A 17,264-nucleotide genomic window follows, 5' to 3' on the forward strand; every position below is an offset into this window, starting at 1 on the left:
TAAAGAATTCTTTGTTTAACATTTCCTGCGTGCGTTTTACTGCAAAATGGCCTCGTTCATGACAGGATTTAATAATGTTGGCCTGCATATCATCAGGTACGACAAATAAATCGATTCCGTCTAAGTTCTTATATAAAATGTTGTTTTTGACTATGTAGTTCTCGTAAGGTGCATTTTGAAGTAATGCTTTTATAGCTGTAATATGCTCATCTGTCTGTTGAGCTTTGAAAATTTGAAGATTGACACAGTCTTGAATGATCATGCAGCATGGGCTTCGGCTAAGAGCGTCGACATGAGTCATCTTTGAACCGGTTCGATGCTCTATTTCGTAGTCAAAATCCTGAAGGTATAATGCCCATCGCGAAATGCGGGAATTCATTTCGTTTTTATTTAACGTTTTGACGAATGCATTACAGTCAGTGATAATTTTAAAGTGTGATCCGAGGATGTAAATTCGGAATTTTTTAAGAGCTTCTACAATGGCGAGTACCTCCAGTTCATAGCTGGTGTATTTTCTTTCGCTGTCAGACGTTTTCTTGGACATATAATACACTGGATGGAATTTGTTATCATCTTTGGATTTTTGTTGTAGGACTGCCCCCAAGCCATCAATTGACGCGTCTGTATGAATTTCAATGGGACTGCCTTGATTAAAATTAGTTAAAACGGGTTTATCAGAAAGTAACTGTTTTTGCTGAGCTTGAAATAGAAAGGGGCTGTCCTTACGAAGAAGATCACAAAGTGGTTTTGCTATAGTAGAGTATGAGGGAATAAATTTTCTAAAGTATCCCGTAAGACCTAGAAAACGTTGTACGTCTTTTGCATTTTTTAACTCAGGATAATTAAGAACGGCTTTAGTTTTGGAGGGTGAAGGGAGCAATTTGCCGTGTTCTACTACGTGACCCAAAAATTCAGTCTGACTATGCAAAAATTGACATTTTTAAAAGTTTATATCTAGTCCATAATCGCGAGCTACTTTTAGAACAGTGTTAAGGCGTTCGAGAGCCTCAGATTCATTATTTGCGGGAATGACGATGTCATCCATATACGGGAGGACAATGCCTTTTGCAATAAGATCACGAAAAACGGCATTTATGTATCGCATAAAGACAGGAGGACATGAACCTAAACCGAAAGGCATATAACGGAATTGAAATTGACCTGTATTTGTGACGAAACTGGTGTAACAACGACTTTTTTCTTTTACCGGCACATGAAAAAATCCGTTACGCAAATCGAGAGTACTGAAAATTTTAGCATTTTGAAGACGATCTAAAATGTCATCAATTAATGGTAGTGGATAATGGTCTTTAACTAATTTACGATTTAATTTTCTATAATCTATACAGACTCTATGTTTTCCATCTTTCTTACGAACTACGACTACTTGACTAGCATAGGGTGAAGAACATGGTTCTATAATTCCATTTTTTAACCACTCGTCTATCTGCGCATTTACTATATCACGTTCGGCAAAGGGTAAACGTCGAGGAGAGTGGAAAATTGGCTCATCGTCAGTAAGCGTTATATCAAGTGCGATGTTCGTGGTTTTAGTTTTGTTAGGTTTATAGGCTAACAAAATCTGTTCAACCTCATTGCGAGTTTGTTTAGAAATATTCGGACCTATATCAAACGTGGGAGTTTCGGCAGAAATAGCCATTATAAAACTGTCAGCTTCAACAGGATCATCAGATTTAGAAATTTTGGAAAATACAACACCGTCAGGTTTAATTGTCAAATTTGCCTGATTTATTACGTCGCAACCTATTATTAGGTCATAAGTAGTACAATTATTAGGTACCACAGAAATAAAAACAGGAAAACTTTGTTTGTCAATAATAATTTCAGATTCAAAGGAACCTATTATTTTAGTTTGGGAAAAACCGAATCCAGTTAGTGTCATCTTGTTATTCGTCAACGGAGGCGATCCTAGTTTAATCCATGCCGAATGTTTGAGAAGTGTCGAAAAACTACCAGTATCGACTAATCCGGAAAGTGTATTATTAAGAATAACAACCTCTTTATGCATATTCGACGGAGAATGCAATAAATGTAAAGTGTTGACATTATCCCGTGGGGTAGAACTGTCATTCCGAGTAGTACGATGACAATCGGAAGATTTATGTCTGAAAAAATTACAAGAAAGACATTTAGGACCACGATTACGATTAGGGCAAGACTTTGCGATATGTCCAAAATCGTTACAGTTAAAACAACGCGTCTTACTGTTAGTCGGATTACTAAGATTCAATTTTGATTCTCTTTGTTGGACAGGGGTTTTATGTATTGTATCACGTCTTTGGCCGTCATTAGCATATCTAGAATACGACATCTTTGAATTATTTGCGTTCATTGCACTTACGATAGTTTCGAAAATTCGTAATTTTTCTTTAAACTCAGAATAACATTTTGCACCATAAAGAATAATTTTATCAGAAGGAGAACCCTGTATCCCATTTATTGTGTATTGAATAACAGAACATTCATCAATAAGGGTTTCAGACTGATTCGCAATTTCACGCATGGCAATAAAATATTGCATAAAAGTTTCATTCGAGCGCATTTTACGTCTTTCTAGTTGTTTATGTATTTCAATCGAAGTTACTTTATCGGAAAATTCATTAATGAATGCACTTTTAAAAGCATGATAGGAATTTAGATTTCTTTGAGAGAATAAAAAAGATTTAGCTGCGCCGGAAACTAATCTCTTTACAAGGATTAATTTTTGTTGTTCGCTTAAAGAAGGAAAAAGAGAAAAATTCTCTTCAACATCATAAAAAAAACTTTTAATCGAATAGGAATCATTTCCTGTGAAGTTTCTGCTACTACCACAGAGATCGCGTAATAAAAAACAAAACTGAAGGTTTATTTCATTCATCGTTTGTTTATTCGAGGGATCATTTTCGAGTGATTCCCTTTTGGCGCCAGTAATTAATGCCTGACTGTTATTTATTAATGTTTCGTCTGAAGTTACGGGGATGTGGAAGGAAGAATTATTACCCGTATTACTCATAGAGCTGTTATTAATAGATGAAGTTTCGGTTTGAGAAACCTTTTGTGGAGACAAAGGTTTTTCTTCTGTTTCCGATAAAAAACTAATATCTAGCGAGTTCTGAAATTCATTTAAATTTGTTAGGGCTTTAAAAATATTTTCACACATAGCATCTTTGTCGGTCTCAGTTACTTCTAAGTGTAATAAATTAGAAACGGAGATAAAATCAGATAAAGAAAAAATCTTCAGCAATTCTTGTTTATGTTTTTCTACATCTAAATTTTCAAATCTTTCAAAATTTCTCATTCTTTTTCGAGAAGAATGGTCAAAATTACTGTAACCTAACACAGAGTTAAGCAATTTTACGGAATTAGTTTTTGCATATTTAAGGGAGTTAGCGATTAATTCAATATCGCCTAGTTTTAAAGACATTGTAATGAATTAAAACAGAACTAATGCACATTCACTCGGGATTAAAATTTAAAGGGAGAATGGAATAAAGTAACGTACTATATTATAAATTACAAACTTGGGAAAAAATTGCGCCTACCTGGTTGGGAGCAGTCGAATTATTCACTCTTAAAAGTTCCTTTTTTTAAAAGCAGCCAGTAAACCTTTAACGTTTCCACTTGAATCATATCCATCCAAAACGTGCACTAACGTCCATTAAAATATCCACGGCAAAAATCCACTCTTATCAAAATTCTTAGCATCAATTTAACGTCTTAAATTGTACTAACGTCCACAGCTTTTCAACAATTTGGCGGGATTTGCTAGGGGTATTCACGAGAAAGGCCGAGCCCCCAAAAATGTGGGAAAAGGCAACGACCAGCATTAATATTTGAAATATATTTATTAAGATTAAAATACAAAGGACAAAACATTACTACATAGAACATAAAAGATACATGAGCGTGAGCTGCACGTCTTGCAGTCTCACTGCCTAACTCTCGTCTGCCAATAATGGCGGGAAAGCATCACGTGATTAATGACGTGACGCAACATGGCCAGCATGGCGCCATACAGGATACGGGATCTGTCAGCGCTTCCCACAGTATGATATAAAAGTTTGTCTCAATCGTAATAGCTATATGTTTATTAAAATACGCTCTAAACATCATTGAAAGACTGAAATGAGGAATCGATAATATTTTAATTACGTTAATTTTTACATGAAAGTAGAAAATTCGCTCATCGCACATTCAATATAACCGTGTCTATTTTTTTTATAAAACAAATATTCGTAAATTTTGAACTTCTAATTCGAGCTTTCGTACCACAGTAGTATTTTATTTTCGATTCGTTTGTCTTATCTTCTGCTACCTTGATTGTGTCAGCCGTTGCATTCTGTATGTAACAATGTTTTACATCATGCAATTTGCAAAAAAAAGTCAATCTGAACATTTATTATATGGGAAAAGAAGCTCTAAAAAAGAATTAAAAAGCACAGATTTAAAATTCTTTCTCGCAGTTTTTGTTAACTTCTTTTTTGTTTGTATCGCATACTTTATCAATGTTGTGATAATTGATCTTTTTCTAATGTCATTTGCACAAATTTAATTATTTATTATATGGGAACCAAAAAAAAAAGAAAAGAAAAGAATAAAATTTTATCAAGAAAAGACGTAAATGTTTATTATTATTTAACTTTAAATCTATATGAGAGAAATTTCAACTATATTAATTCACATTTTAAGTCTTTCTAAAATTTAAATGAAATGTGCTAAATGAGTGAAATGAGAATATAGGGTAAGACAGGAAATGCCTGCATGGCATTGGCAAACAATAGTTACGAAATAGTAATCTTTGGTGCAGATTTAGCATTTTTACTGAATCTATAGTGTGATGCTTTGCCATTTAGCAGTAGGCACCAGAAAATGTTTGTTTTAAACTTGTTATTTCCAACGTTACCAAATCTTGACGAAACCAAAATTTGACAGGTCTTGAATGAGGGAATTGATCAGATTTTTAGTTTCAGAGCCAAGCAGAGGAAAGTTGCATGATTCGTAATATAGGGAAAAAAAAATCGAATTATGGATTTTTGGCGAATTTTTTCTTACATATTGAAATCAGAATTTGACACAAAACTACAATTGTAGTCACTAGATTGCATTCCAGATTTCATTTATTTGATCATAGTATGATGGAATTATTGCGCTTACTATACATGTGAAACCACAGACTGACAGACTGTCAACCCTATGAGAGATTTAATTCAAAAATTGATAAAGATATACAATTTAGATACCAAATTTGCATTCTAAATTTTAAGTATCTAACTCTTTATATTTTGTTATAGTGTTTTATTGTGTTCTAACAGTGGGACAAACTGACTTTCTTTGTCTGGGTTTCGTTCAAATCTGATAAAAAGTGCAAATTTGATATGAGGAGTGCATACCAAATTTCATCTGTCTAGCTTAAAGTGGTAATGAGTTATCGTGTTATAAACCGTCATAATTCCAAAAATATCTTTTGGTCAGAAGGAGGTCTGAAAGTTGCAGATTCGTCAAAATTTCGAGTTCTTGCTTTTTGACGATTTTAATGCTCTCTCTTTATATTCTGCATCAGCGGTTCTTAACCTATGGGTCGCGACCCAAAATTGGGTCGCGAAGCATATTTCTTGGGTCGCTCTGAGTCGAACCAAAAAAGTTAGTAATACACCAAATTTCAGACATTTTAGAAATGACGACTTGAATAAATATCAACAATCGAAAATGAATGTGATTAACAAGATCAAAAAATATCAGCTGATTAAAAAGCGAGAGCAAAAAAAGTACGTGTGATGATAATAACGGTGAGAACTAAATGGAGCAAAGCTGGCGAGGGCGTACAAGAGAAGCGCGCCAAATATTTCATTATGTCAATCTTTTGGTTTTATTCGTTCGCTTTATTTACAAAATATTTAACAGGTAAGCACTTCTAACTTGAGAATAATTTTAAATACATGCTGATTAAAAAAAAAAACGATATCTGTAATTTATGATATAATTTGATAAATGTAAGCGCATTTTAGTTGTTTTAAAGTCAAAATGGATGGGGAACTCTTTCCCAGCGCGGAGCGTCACATTTTCTGCCTTTTACAATACTGCCAAGTTGGGGTGAAACAGCCCTATAAGTATTATTGCCCTTTGCAACAACATATATGTGTGAGGCTGGTTTTTCGGCTCTGTGTGTAATCAAAAACAATTACCGGAACAAGTTAAATCCTGAAATAGATATAAGGTGCTCCTTGACAAGCATTCAACCGAGGTTTGAAGATCTTTCAAAATGTATTCAAAGCACAAGGTTCTCATTAAAACTGTATGACTTGCATTTAAAATTTAAAAGACTTAACATATGTATTGATATTTCTTTTTTTTTTTTTAGGAATAAGTTAAAATGTCAATTATTTTCAAAAAGTTATAAATATATTTTAATTTGGTCAATAAAAATTATTAAAAAAACTTGATTATTAATTAAATTTTCCTTGGATCGAAAAGTACTTTTGTTTATCTTTATTATTAAAAAAATAAATAAAAAATTTGTAAATTAAAAAAAATCATCATCGTAGGATTGAAGATTTTTTAAAAATACGATCTAAAATAAAGCAATGAAAAAATTTTGACTTTTTTTTGGGTTGCGACATGAACATATTTCTCAAATTTCGGTAGCGGCTTAAAAAGGTTAAGAACCACTGTTCTACATGCACGTGAAAGTGAAAAGTAATGGTATGTAAATTTCAAGATGTATATGTTCAATAGAGATTTCTAAAAATCGCACTTGCTGAATTATTCCCTACTCCTCGTTTCTACTTTCTATTCTATCTTTGCATAAGATGTATAAATAGTGATTTCAAACGACTCGACATTATTTCTTTTTTAAATACGTTTTTTAAAGCTGTCTAATCGGTCATGAATGACACTGTATATGTAATATTCCCAGAAACGTCGAAATATTTTTCAAAGGTGCGAATTGCTGTTTGTCATTTATGCAGCGTTACAATAATATAGGCTAATTTAGTGCTGGTGTAATTGATTGTAGAGATATTTTGAGCTCCTTATGTTTTTTAACTTCTGCCAGATCTTTGGAAACAAAGGTTTATTTCAATATGCATGTTCGAAATTAAACTATTGAAACAATTTCCTCTTCGTACAAATTCTTATAGACTTTTTAACGAGTTCTCTATGTAACTTGAGGCTTGTTAAATTTTCCTTGGAGTTTTTAAATTGAATTGCTTATAACTTAATTTTTTTAAAATCTTTGAACGAAGCGTAATATTTTTTAAATATGTATTTTTGTGTTTTTTAAGGTGTATGTACACACTTGAAACTTCGAAAATCGTTCAAAATATCGAATATTTTTTTATTGCTTAATAATGTTCTCTGATCCTTTAGCTTTCAAACGATACCAAGATGTTGTCAATATTCGAAATATTTCTCGAGTTATAATTATTTTTCTTGAGGTGCTTTCATTAAAAACTCTAGTTACGGTGTTTTTAAAACTCATTTTATGAAGGATATTTTCCCACTATGTTGCTTCATTCAAACAATCATAACTGAACAAGAAATGAACCAAATACAGTTATTTATATATCAAAATAACCTGTATGAAATAGCGGCCTCAATTTGTGCCTCAATCAAAGTTATATTTATAGAAATGAATTTTTAATAGCTGTTTAAAAGTTAAAATTAGAGAAAAAATCTCGCTTTTTCTATTCATCGTTGATGAAAAAAATTGTTTAAAAAAAACTATACATTTTTATAACTTGCTTGAGGCAGACAACATGAAGACTCATATTAGGCATCATTTCCAACTAGAATTGTGTGTCTGCATAAATTACAATTTAAGATATCATGGTTCAAAAAATAGGCTAATTAGCTTATTAAATATTATTTAATTAATTAATAATTAGTGTAATATGGTTTCTTCTCACTGAAATATATATTTAATGAGATACTGTAAAAAAACTGGATTTTTAAAGTTAAAATTAAAAAAAAAAATCTTCAAGTGTGTACGTACACCTTAAATGATTGCAACTTTAAAATTCCTAATATGTTTTAAAAATTTCTGTGATTTATTGTATTCACTTTTTAAGACCATTATGATTTTTTTTACACTTTTTAATTCTGAAATCCTTTATTGTTTTTTTAATAATATTAATATGGCTGTGTACAATTTTAAGAATACTGTTGTACTTTTTGGTATATTCTCTGAATGTATCTGTTCAATTTTTTAAAAATTATTTATTTATTAGTCGCTTTTGGCAACCAGCTAAATCGTATGGATATTGATGATATTTAATTTCAATTAAGTCATAATTAATTATTATGGAATGGCAACAATCAAATGTAAATATATAGATGTACGAACGTATCAGATTGCTTTATTCAGCGTTTTTACAGCTGCACAATTGAACACGTCATTCAGTCAATATATATATATTAAGAAATCAAGAAACAGGTGTTAAGCGGAAGATTAAATCGAGGGCGAAGGTTAGGCTTAATCGTTAATAGATGGATATTCGCTGCGACTTACGTATGGAAATAGATGACCATATCGTCCAAAACTCCTAAATTCACAAAAAAGGTTTGTGCATTATCTTAAAACTCAAAAAATTACCTTTTTAATGAAATCGATTTCATTCATGTACAATTTTTTTCTTTACTTTTAATAAATTCTTCAGATTTAATTTACAATGTTATGATGCTTTTAATGTTATGAAATTCAAACTCATTCAGCAAAATATTCAATCGTGCACTTTTGATAATGTTAAAAGTAAGATTTTTTTAAAAAATGCTTATTTGGATATTAATCCCAAAATTGGATTTTCACTTTCTCTTTTATTTCATAGTATATACATTTTTAATTTTTGATGGCAATAATTTGAGGTTGATTGATTGAATTAAATTTATATTTTTAACTCGAACAAAATAAACTAAAAAGTAAAAAAAAACTATATTAATCGTTTAATATGCTAAAAAATCAATAGCCTTTCCGAATAAGCTGGTCGTCAGAGGGGGTTAATTGTGTAATGTATTTTAGTCATGTCAATCTGTTATAAGAAGTTCGCAGAAAAATAAAGATTAATTATGAAATAATTTCTACAATATTATATATAAATACATAATATGTAAAATAGTGTTTTGGTAAAATGAGAACAGATATGACCAATTATAAATCATATTTTTATTCGTTTTTTTTTTTTTTTCATTATTATGGAAGAATACAAATTTGTAGGATGTTTTTTAAAGATTCTGTGTTAGAACCATGACCAAGCGCCGGCATAATCCAAAAAAGAGTGCAGAAAGTTGGGAAAAGAGACATGAGAAAGCATTCGGAACTTTTATATTTTCATATGGGAATTTAATTGAAACAGCGTTTTGAATTCAGCATGTATTTAGTCTCAGTGTGGAAAAATAAGAGCCCTTGTAACTGAGAAGTTAAAATGAAAGCTGAGTTGGAATCATTTTTAGAACGTGGAAAAATTGAATAATTACATATATACAGTGTGAAAATTTTGTCAGCTAATAAACTAAAGAATAGTCCTTTTATTTACTTTACAAAATTTGGCAGTAGAATTATCAAGCTAAGATAACCGTGCTTATATTTTATTGTCTTATGGCATAACCTACATGTAGGATTTATTGTAATCATTTATCATAAACTGACCAAGAATATGCTTGTGTTTTTATGATGCAAACTAAAGCATGAATATCATGCATATAATTTTGATAAGAATTGTTAAAAATTACTGACAAATGTGTAAGATCATTACTCGTATTTAATTCTCTCTCTTTTTCTCTGTTTCAGACTCCAGACACTATTCTTGTGGTGTACGACTCCTTCGGAAGCTCGGAAACAGGCCTTGGAAACTGCATCCGAGCTCATGGCTCTTCTGTCTTGTGTATGTATCAGTGACTGACTTTGTGTTGTTGAGTGATGCCTTTCTTAATTGAAACGAGTTAGAAATAATAATTCGATTTCTATGAACTTATAAATACCTCCTTTCAAAATCATCTAACATTCATATATATTTCCAGAATTTCGCTTATAAATTAGAAACCTCTAATATTTGAAGCTAACAATATTTTGGACTTTGTAATAATAATATTTTTCAACTTCTTCGTTGAAGGTCTTGTTGATATTCAATTGATTACAAGCGAATCCTGCAACTAGTCTGAGCCGCTCAAGAATTTATTCAATGTTTAGCAAAATCTGCTGTTGTCTGAGTCCGCCTTGAATTTTTAGCAACAATTTTATCTTCTATTATGTTTCTTTTTTATAATTTTTTTCATTTCTTTCTACTATTAATGCCATAATTTATATTCATTTCCTTCTTTTATGTTTCCTCCTTTTTCTCTCTTTTCTTCTCCCTATCATTTTTAAATATTTAACTAATAACTATATTTTAGCTTAACAACTATATAACATCAATTATATAACAATGCAATAAGAACTAAATATCTTATTTTTAAAAATAAATTCTAATTCGACCAGTTTATTGTTGCTGTAGTTACGCTTTGTTCTTGCTTCTTGAGAAGCAGCAAATATTATTTAAAACATCAAATAAAGTCTCAAAATATGTTTTAAATTTTATTTTAAACTTTTAATGAAAATAGTAGCCTAATAAATACGAAGTCACATTCACCATACACTTACCCCCCCCCCGCCCCCTACAACATAATTAGTTCCTTATCAGCATGATCGGAGTGTTAGGCAGACAAAGTAAAATAACTCCCTAGATAAGACATTATAACTTTGGGAGAGGAGGAACTCGATATTCTTTTCATGTTATATTTATTGAGTTATTTTGTTTTGTGCTTTCATTTGATTTCCAAAGCCTTGTACTTGAACTTATTCAAGTTGAAAACCAAATATCATTTAAATTTCAGACCATTATGCTTACAATTTTACTTTTTTTTTTTCACGCTCCAAATTCGTTTGCAGCCATTTTTTTAAAAGTTAGATTTTTTTCCAATTTTATCCCTTGATTTACGAGCCAATAACGCTGGAAAAATTTATATTTAAGTATTTAAATAGTGTTTAAAAAAACATAGTCATTAGTAGGACAGGAAAAGTGAACTGTTTATGTTAAGGTTTTGTTTTAAATTACATTTTGACGTTTTCATCACAAGATTATTGATATCAAATCACTTGAATTAAATGCTTTGACACTTCATTTTGCTATAAGATTTATTATTTATAAGCTGCTTACATAGACTAAATTCCAAACAATAAAAAATATCTGGCATGGAAGTTCATGATGGACAAAAGGGACCCAGAATCTTGTATTCTACAGGACTTAAATCTTGTTCTGCTTTATCAGCTTGACATGGATGCGAGTGGAAATTATTTATTCTTTGAAGTATTTAACAGCAACTTATAGGAAGCAAATTAAAGAAATAAATAACTATTTGGAAATATTTTGTTTTCAAGACTCCATCCGAGACTCGTGCCCATACCCTTTCATCGCTGTTTTGTTCAATACTCGTAGTACGGTCAATAACCTAAGGGCATCCCTGCGAATCTGAGTTAAAATCACAGCTTCCTCCTCCCCACTTCAGTTCGGTACGTGCAGTATTGGAAGCGAGAACAAAAGTGATCATCAGTCCTTTGTTCGTAGTAATCCAAGAATATTGAAATGATGTTATTCAATAACCTTGAAATAAAGACCCATGGAGTGGAAAGATGAATCGATAAGTTTGTGCTGCGATGCATACTATTTGTTTTCTGCCCATTCATCAGGTGTGGATTACGGCTAGGGATAATCTGACATTTTTGAATTGAAATTATTGATAAAATTACGTCTTCTTAAAATATGCTTTATGATATGCGAAATTTCAAATATATTTTTATAAGATGTGTGAGTGGTATCGCTGGACTTGAAAACATACCAATTGTATCCAAAAGAAAAAAATAGAGTATGCCAATTAATATGTTAAATTAAAATGCCGTCGCAATTTGAAAAACCATTGAGAGTGATCGCAACAAAATTTTCTCAAACGTGCTGATATATATTTATTATTAAAAGTAGGTCATTGACGAACGATATTTAAGAAAAAGCCTTTTAAAAGGCGACCTTCGCTAATTTTTTTTGGGGGGGGGCATTAATGAGGTTAATATAAAAATACTTTATTACGTATATTGTCTTATACTTGAGAACATTGACAATAGCCGGCTTGGAAACCGCAAATTTCATTTACTTACCTTTACTTTTTTTTCATTTTTTTACTTTTACTTTTTCATTTACTTACTTTTTTTTCTTTTACATACTTTACTTTTTCATTTAATTACTTTTTTTTTTACTTACTTTACTTTTTTTTTTCACTTTTCATTTATTTACAGATTTCATTTACTTTTTTTTACTTGCTTTTACTTTTTTTACGCAAATTTCATTTACTTACTTTTTATTTCATTTACTTTACTTTTTTTTCACTTTTTACTTTTTCATTTACTTACTTTTTTTTCTTTTACATACTTTACTTTTTCATTTAATTACTTCTTTTTTTACTTACTTTACTTTTTTTTTCACTTTTCATTTATTTACAGATTTCATTTACTTTTTTTTTACTTGCTTTTACTTTTTTTTACGCAAATTTCATTTACTTACTTTTTATTTCATTAACTTTTTTTTTTACTTTTTACTTTCATTTACTTTTTTACTTACTTTTCATTTACTTACTTTATCTTTATATTTTTACTTTTTTTATTTTCATTTACTTACTTTACTGAGAATTCCATAGGCTGTTACAATGCTAATTTTGCTTTTTAGCAAAGAATATGTTTTCTTGGAAAATAAATGACTGTTTTTAGTAGCATCATTTTGCTATTTTAAACATAATAAATATTGGGTATAGTTTACATCAGAATATATTAAAGCGATAGAAATATGTTCACTTTAATTGGTAAACTGAACATTTCCAAATATTGTGGAATCGATGCTTGATGTTCCCTAAGAATAGATTTAGGCCCTTTTATTTTTTTTACAATTTCTTCATGTATATCTCTTTTACTTACATAGAACACTGGAATAAGGTTATTAAAATTTGCTGATATCTTTACACAACGTCTATTTGAAAGAACAGAATTACCTTAAAAATATAAAATGATAGATGTTTAATGTTATTTGAAGATGGAAGCTAATGCACTTCGAAATTTGATTCAAGAAATATGTTTAAAATTGACTATTGATTTTTCAATAAATAAATAATGTCTTTACAACTTTTATCAAATTATTAAATAATAATTATAATATTCCTTTTTGATGATTTTTTTTCTGTATTTCAGGACTTGGACCTTGTAGCGTCGGATGTGATTGCTGGTTTGTTACTGTATCGACAGAAATGTTGCAGAAAATGGAAATCCGAAAAAGAAAGCATCAAACTGGCGCCACCTATAGTATCAGCAGGTAAATAATCGCCATTTTCTTTTCATACTGTTCTCTTGCCTAATTCTTTATTTGTAGTTGGGGGGGAAAAAAGACATTGTAGTGAAATTATGGTACAAAATACAATTACTATACTATACAAATTACAATCCATTATACATATGCTTATAATGGATTGTAAATTTAGTTTTTGGAATCTTATTTCTTACATTGAAATTGAAAATCGGCTTGTGAAAAATTATTATTATTATATCACTTATGACCATAAATAGTGTTGTATTTTAATATTTAATTTAGAATAAGTAAGAAGTAAATGAAAAAAGGATGCAATTTAGTAACCAATTTTCATAGTAACCAATTCATTTCCCCGTAACATTTTTATGATCGGAACAACCTCTGACTTCGTTATTTTTAACTTGATCTGTATTGCCACATTTCAATAAATAAATAAAAAGAATTTCTATGTTTATTTTTTTCCTTTCATTTGAAATTGTTTAAATGCACATAGATTAAAGTTCGATAACTTGGAGAAAAGTAATTAAATAAAAATAAAGAAGCAGAAATGTTTACTGGTAATATTATTTTAAAATAATCTGCTTTAAAAATTCTAGAAACTGTACGTGCTTTAATTCTTTTGGATATATTTGATTATTTAATGATTTAATACCGTGGGACCGAATGGAACACAGAAATTCCATCGTGTTTTGAATGAGTTTGAATCCAGTTTTGAATCCATTTTGAAAGGGTTAAATGTGGCAATACAGATCAAGTTTTGTAATAAAGCTGAATATTTATTTTGTAATAAAGCTAAATTTATGCGATACCAATAAAGCCATTAACTATGATCATTTCAATATGCAATATTTCATTGTTTTTGCTTAAGGATTGAAAGAGATTTGTATAAATGAGGATTCTACTTTTGCCTACCAATATGCCAAATTTTTTTTTTTTTAATTTTTGACGTAATTTGAACAATAATTGAATACCAAAATATATATTCATAATTACACAGAATGTATATAAATCAAATGTAATAATGCGAAAATCATCATCTTCGAATATTGTTGATATATGATGCTGTTGAGAATACAGTTTAAGATGCATTATATGGTATGTAAAGTTAGGACGCTATTTAATGAAATCTCATACCTCCATTTAAATTCTCCGTTATAAAGGAAATTCGTTAAAAAAATATTTAAATTATGTATACAAGAAAATCATATCCCTAAAACTTGCCTATCCATTTTATTGACATTAATGCCTATCCTAATTAGTTCACAAATTCGTAATCTTGTATAGGTAATGTAAAAAATAAAACATTTTTAATACAATTATTTTCATTTTAATATTGACTGAAACACTTTTATCTTCAATATTTTCTTGAAACTTTCGTCTCACAAACGCTATTGTGACTGTGGTGGTGAGGTCTTGGTTTCGAAACGGGAGGGTTTCACGATCGGGACCCGATTCCACCGAAGCATCGTCGTGTAAGCGCGTCTGGTTCACGTTAAATCCATCGGAGCCAAACGTCCTCTATCTGAAGTGGTGTGGAAGTACGGATTAAAGGTGCCCTCAAATCCATTCGATACTGCTACGTTCAATGGTGGCGGGGTGGTCGGTTGTACGCAAGAAGAAGGATTAGGGGTGCCCTCTTAGGTGTCGCCCTCGTCATCTGACCGCGGTTCAAAATTATGAGGGACGTCCCCAAACAGCCCTAGTGTTATTTTGAAACGGGACGTTAATATAACAGAATTGAACTGAACTCTCAAATGCTGTTAGCATATCCTCTTGTGCAGTTTTTTGTATATATATAACTTCTTTATTATCGTCTGATTTACTCTATAACTTTTATATTTTTACTTTATTACTTTTTGTAACACTTTGCAGTATGTAATGCTGCTTAAAGCATTCAGAAAAATGTTTTCATTAATATAATGAAAATTTGAAAGATTCTGTAATACAGTAATGACGCATGAAATCACGGTGGTTCTAACTTTGACGAATTAAATAGCGTAAAACGTTGCAAAATTCGAATATTTGAAAAAAAAAATTATCTGCAAAATTCGTTAACTAAGAATTATTTTTCGGATGCCAATAAGGAGAGAAAATCGCATGTAGTTGTCATTCCTAGGTTTTGGTAGAAGATTTCATTTGAAAATATCGTTGATTGTTGACTACCGTATATTCTCTGTCAAGATAATATGAACGGTGTGAGCGAGCGCCATCCTTGTTAAGAAAATTGTTTTCTAAATTTGTTTTTAATGACTTATTAATATTAAACTTATTTTAACGAATTGTTTTTTTCTCCCACTGTTTCTATTCGCTATATAACTTTCCATTTGGAAGTTCTGAAACAATTTTAGAGATTTTTATCAACTTTCCCTCCCTAGATGGAGAGAAATTAGAAGAATTCCCACCCCCATCATTTCAACCATGGATGAATCTTCAGTTAGCAAGCAGGTACATGAATTTAGGTTTGGGCGTTTTTGGATGGGCTTGGTTCGTGTACAGGAACATCACTTGTGGATTTTGTCTGCTCTTCAAACGTCTTACGTGAGTTCATTTTTTTTATTATTATTATTAAATTAATAACTTATATTTGGCAAGCATCAGTGTTTTTACCATGCTCATAGCTATATTAACATTTATTTAAATACAAAAGAATGTTTATACGCATAGAAGCAAGCAACAGGTGTATTGAATGGCCAAGTAGTGATAGTTTTAATTATTAAGTTATTGTAAATTCGTGTTATAGCTCTCTGTTGCGTAAAAATAAGTTCGAGAGCCTAACATGTTAAGAATTTCCCTGTCTACTTAACCGAAATATTCAGGTTAAATAAATTTATACTAATTTAAAATCCTTCTTAATGTGAAAAATCCTGAAAATTCCTTATCTTTTTATCCATCATAAATATGGGATGGAAATGGATATAGTTTCGGATAACATATGAGATTTTTTTTCGCTATGTGCTGGATTGAACATTTTAAGATTTAAGACTTTTCTAAATAGAATGAACTTTTATTGAAATTTGAAAACTTTTCTTTTTTTTATGGTTAATACCTTATAGAAACTGAAGAAATAATTATAAAATAAACGATAATCAAACTCTTTATTATAAAAATTTGATATTAAGTCATCGAAATTCAAATAATTCATATTGTTGCCAATTTTTCGGGGTTCGTTGGTGGAAGTTGGTGTGAAGAACGCTTAGTCACCAGTAGAAAATAAAACGACGACGTTTATTTACACGAAGACACACAGGACAGCACAAAGACGACAACTATATACAGCACAGAACACGATTATCTTCAGCCGAGACGTGCAGCATACAACAACACTCTCTACTGCAGACAGTAGCGCGCAGCTTAGTTCAGCACTAGCTCCACTCCGTCGTTGCTCCGCTTATCTCTGGAAGGTTCTTTAACGTCGATTCCGACTACTCTCCCCTAGCAGCTGCGGCCGCCTCCTTTTATAGGTCTCAGGAGGCGGGGCTAGAAGCCTCTCAACCAATCAGGAACGTTTGAGGCGTATCTCGGTTCCTAATGGACGGATCGGGAAAATTCTCGCTGTTTCGGGTATAATCCATTTTGGCGCCAAAGTCTCCAAATTCGTCGCCAAGTCGCCAAGTTTATCGCCAAGCTCTGGAACCTCCGACACGACACCGGACTCCGTCCAATACAGATGACTAAAACATTCTTTCCGATGGTGGAACCAACTATGCTGGGAAGCAGCATTACAGATTCTTAACAATATTATTCATTTTTAATGCGATATTTACTTTCATTATCTAACATATCTTTTATCCAACTAATTATTTAAAAAATTGTTACTGAACCTCAAAATTGCACCTTATGCTCACTTACTATATTTGTTTTTAGTATACATTTTTCATTTGGAATTTCTTT

At 30.9% G+C, this 17,264-nt stretch overlaps 1 protein-coding gene across 3 annotated transcripts in view; it reads left to right on the forward strand.

Annotated features, from left to right (window-relative positions):
* The window catches only part of LOC129991685 (diacylglycerol lipase-beta-like), a 160,989-nt gene that overhangs the window by 125,566 nt on the left and 18,159 nt on the right, over positions 1–17,264 (forward strand). For all 3 annotated transcript variants that reach the window (XM_056098251.1, XM_056098253.1, XM_056098252.1), the window contains exons 6-8: positions 9,782–9,875; positions 13,259–13,379; positions 15,749–15,911. In XM_056098251.1, coding sequence (XP_055954226.1) covers positions 9,782–9,875; positions 13,259–13,379; positions 15,749–15,911 — 378 coding nt within the window. The remainder of the gene's footprint in view (positions 1–9,781; positions 9,876–13,258; positions 13,380–15,748; positions 15,912–17,264) is intronic.

This window comes from Argiope bruennichi, chromosome 2 (genome assembly GCF_947563725.1).
Source record: "Argiope bruennichi chromosome 2, qqArgBrue1.1, whole genome shotgun sequence".
Lineage (NCBI taxonomy): Eukaryota > Metazoa > Arthropoda > Arachnida > Araneae > Araneidae > Argiope > Argiope bruennichi.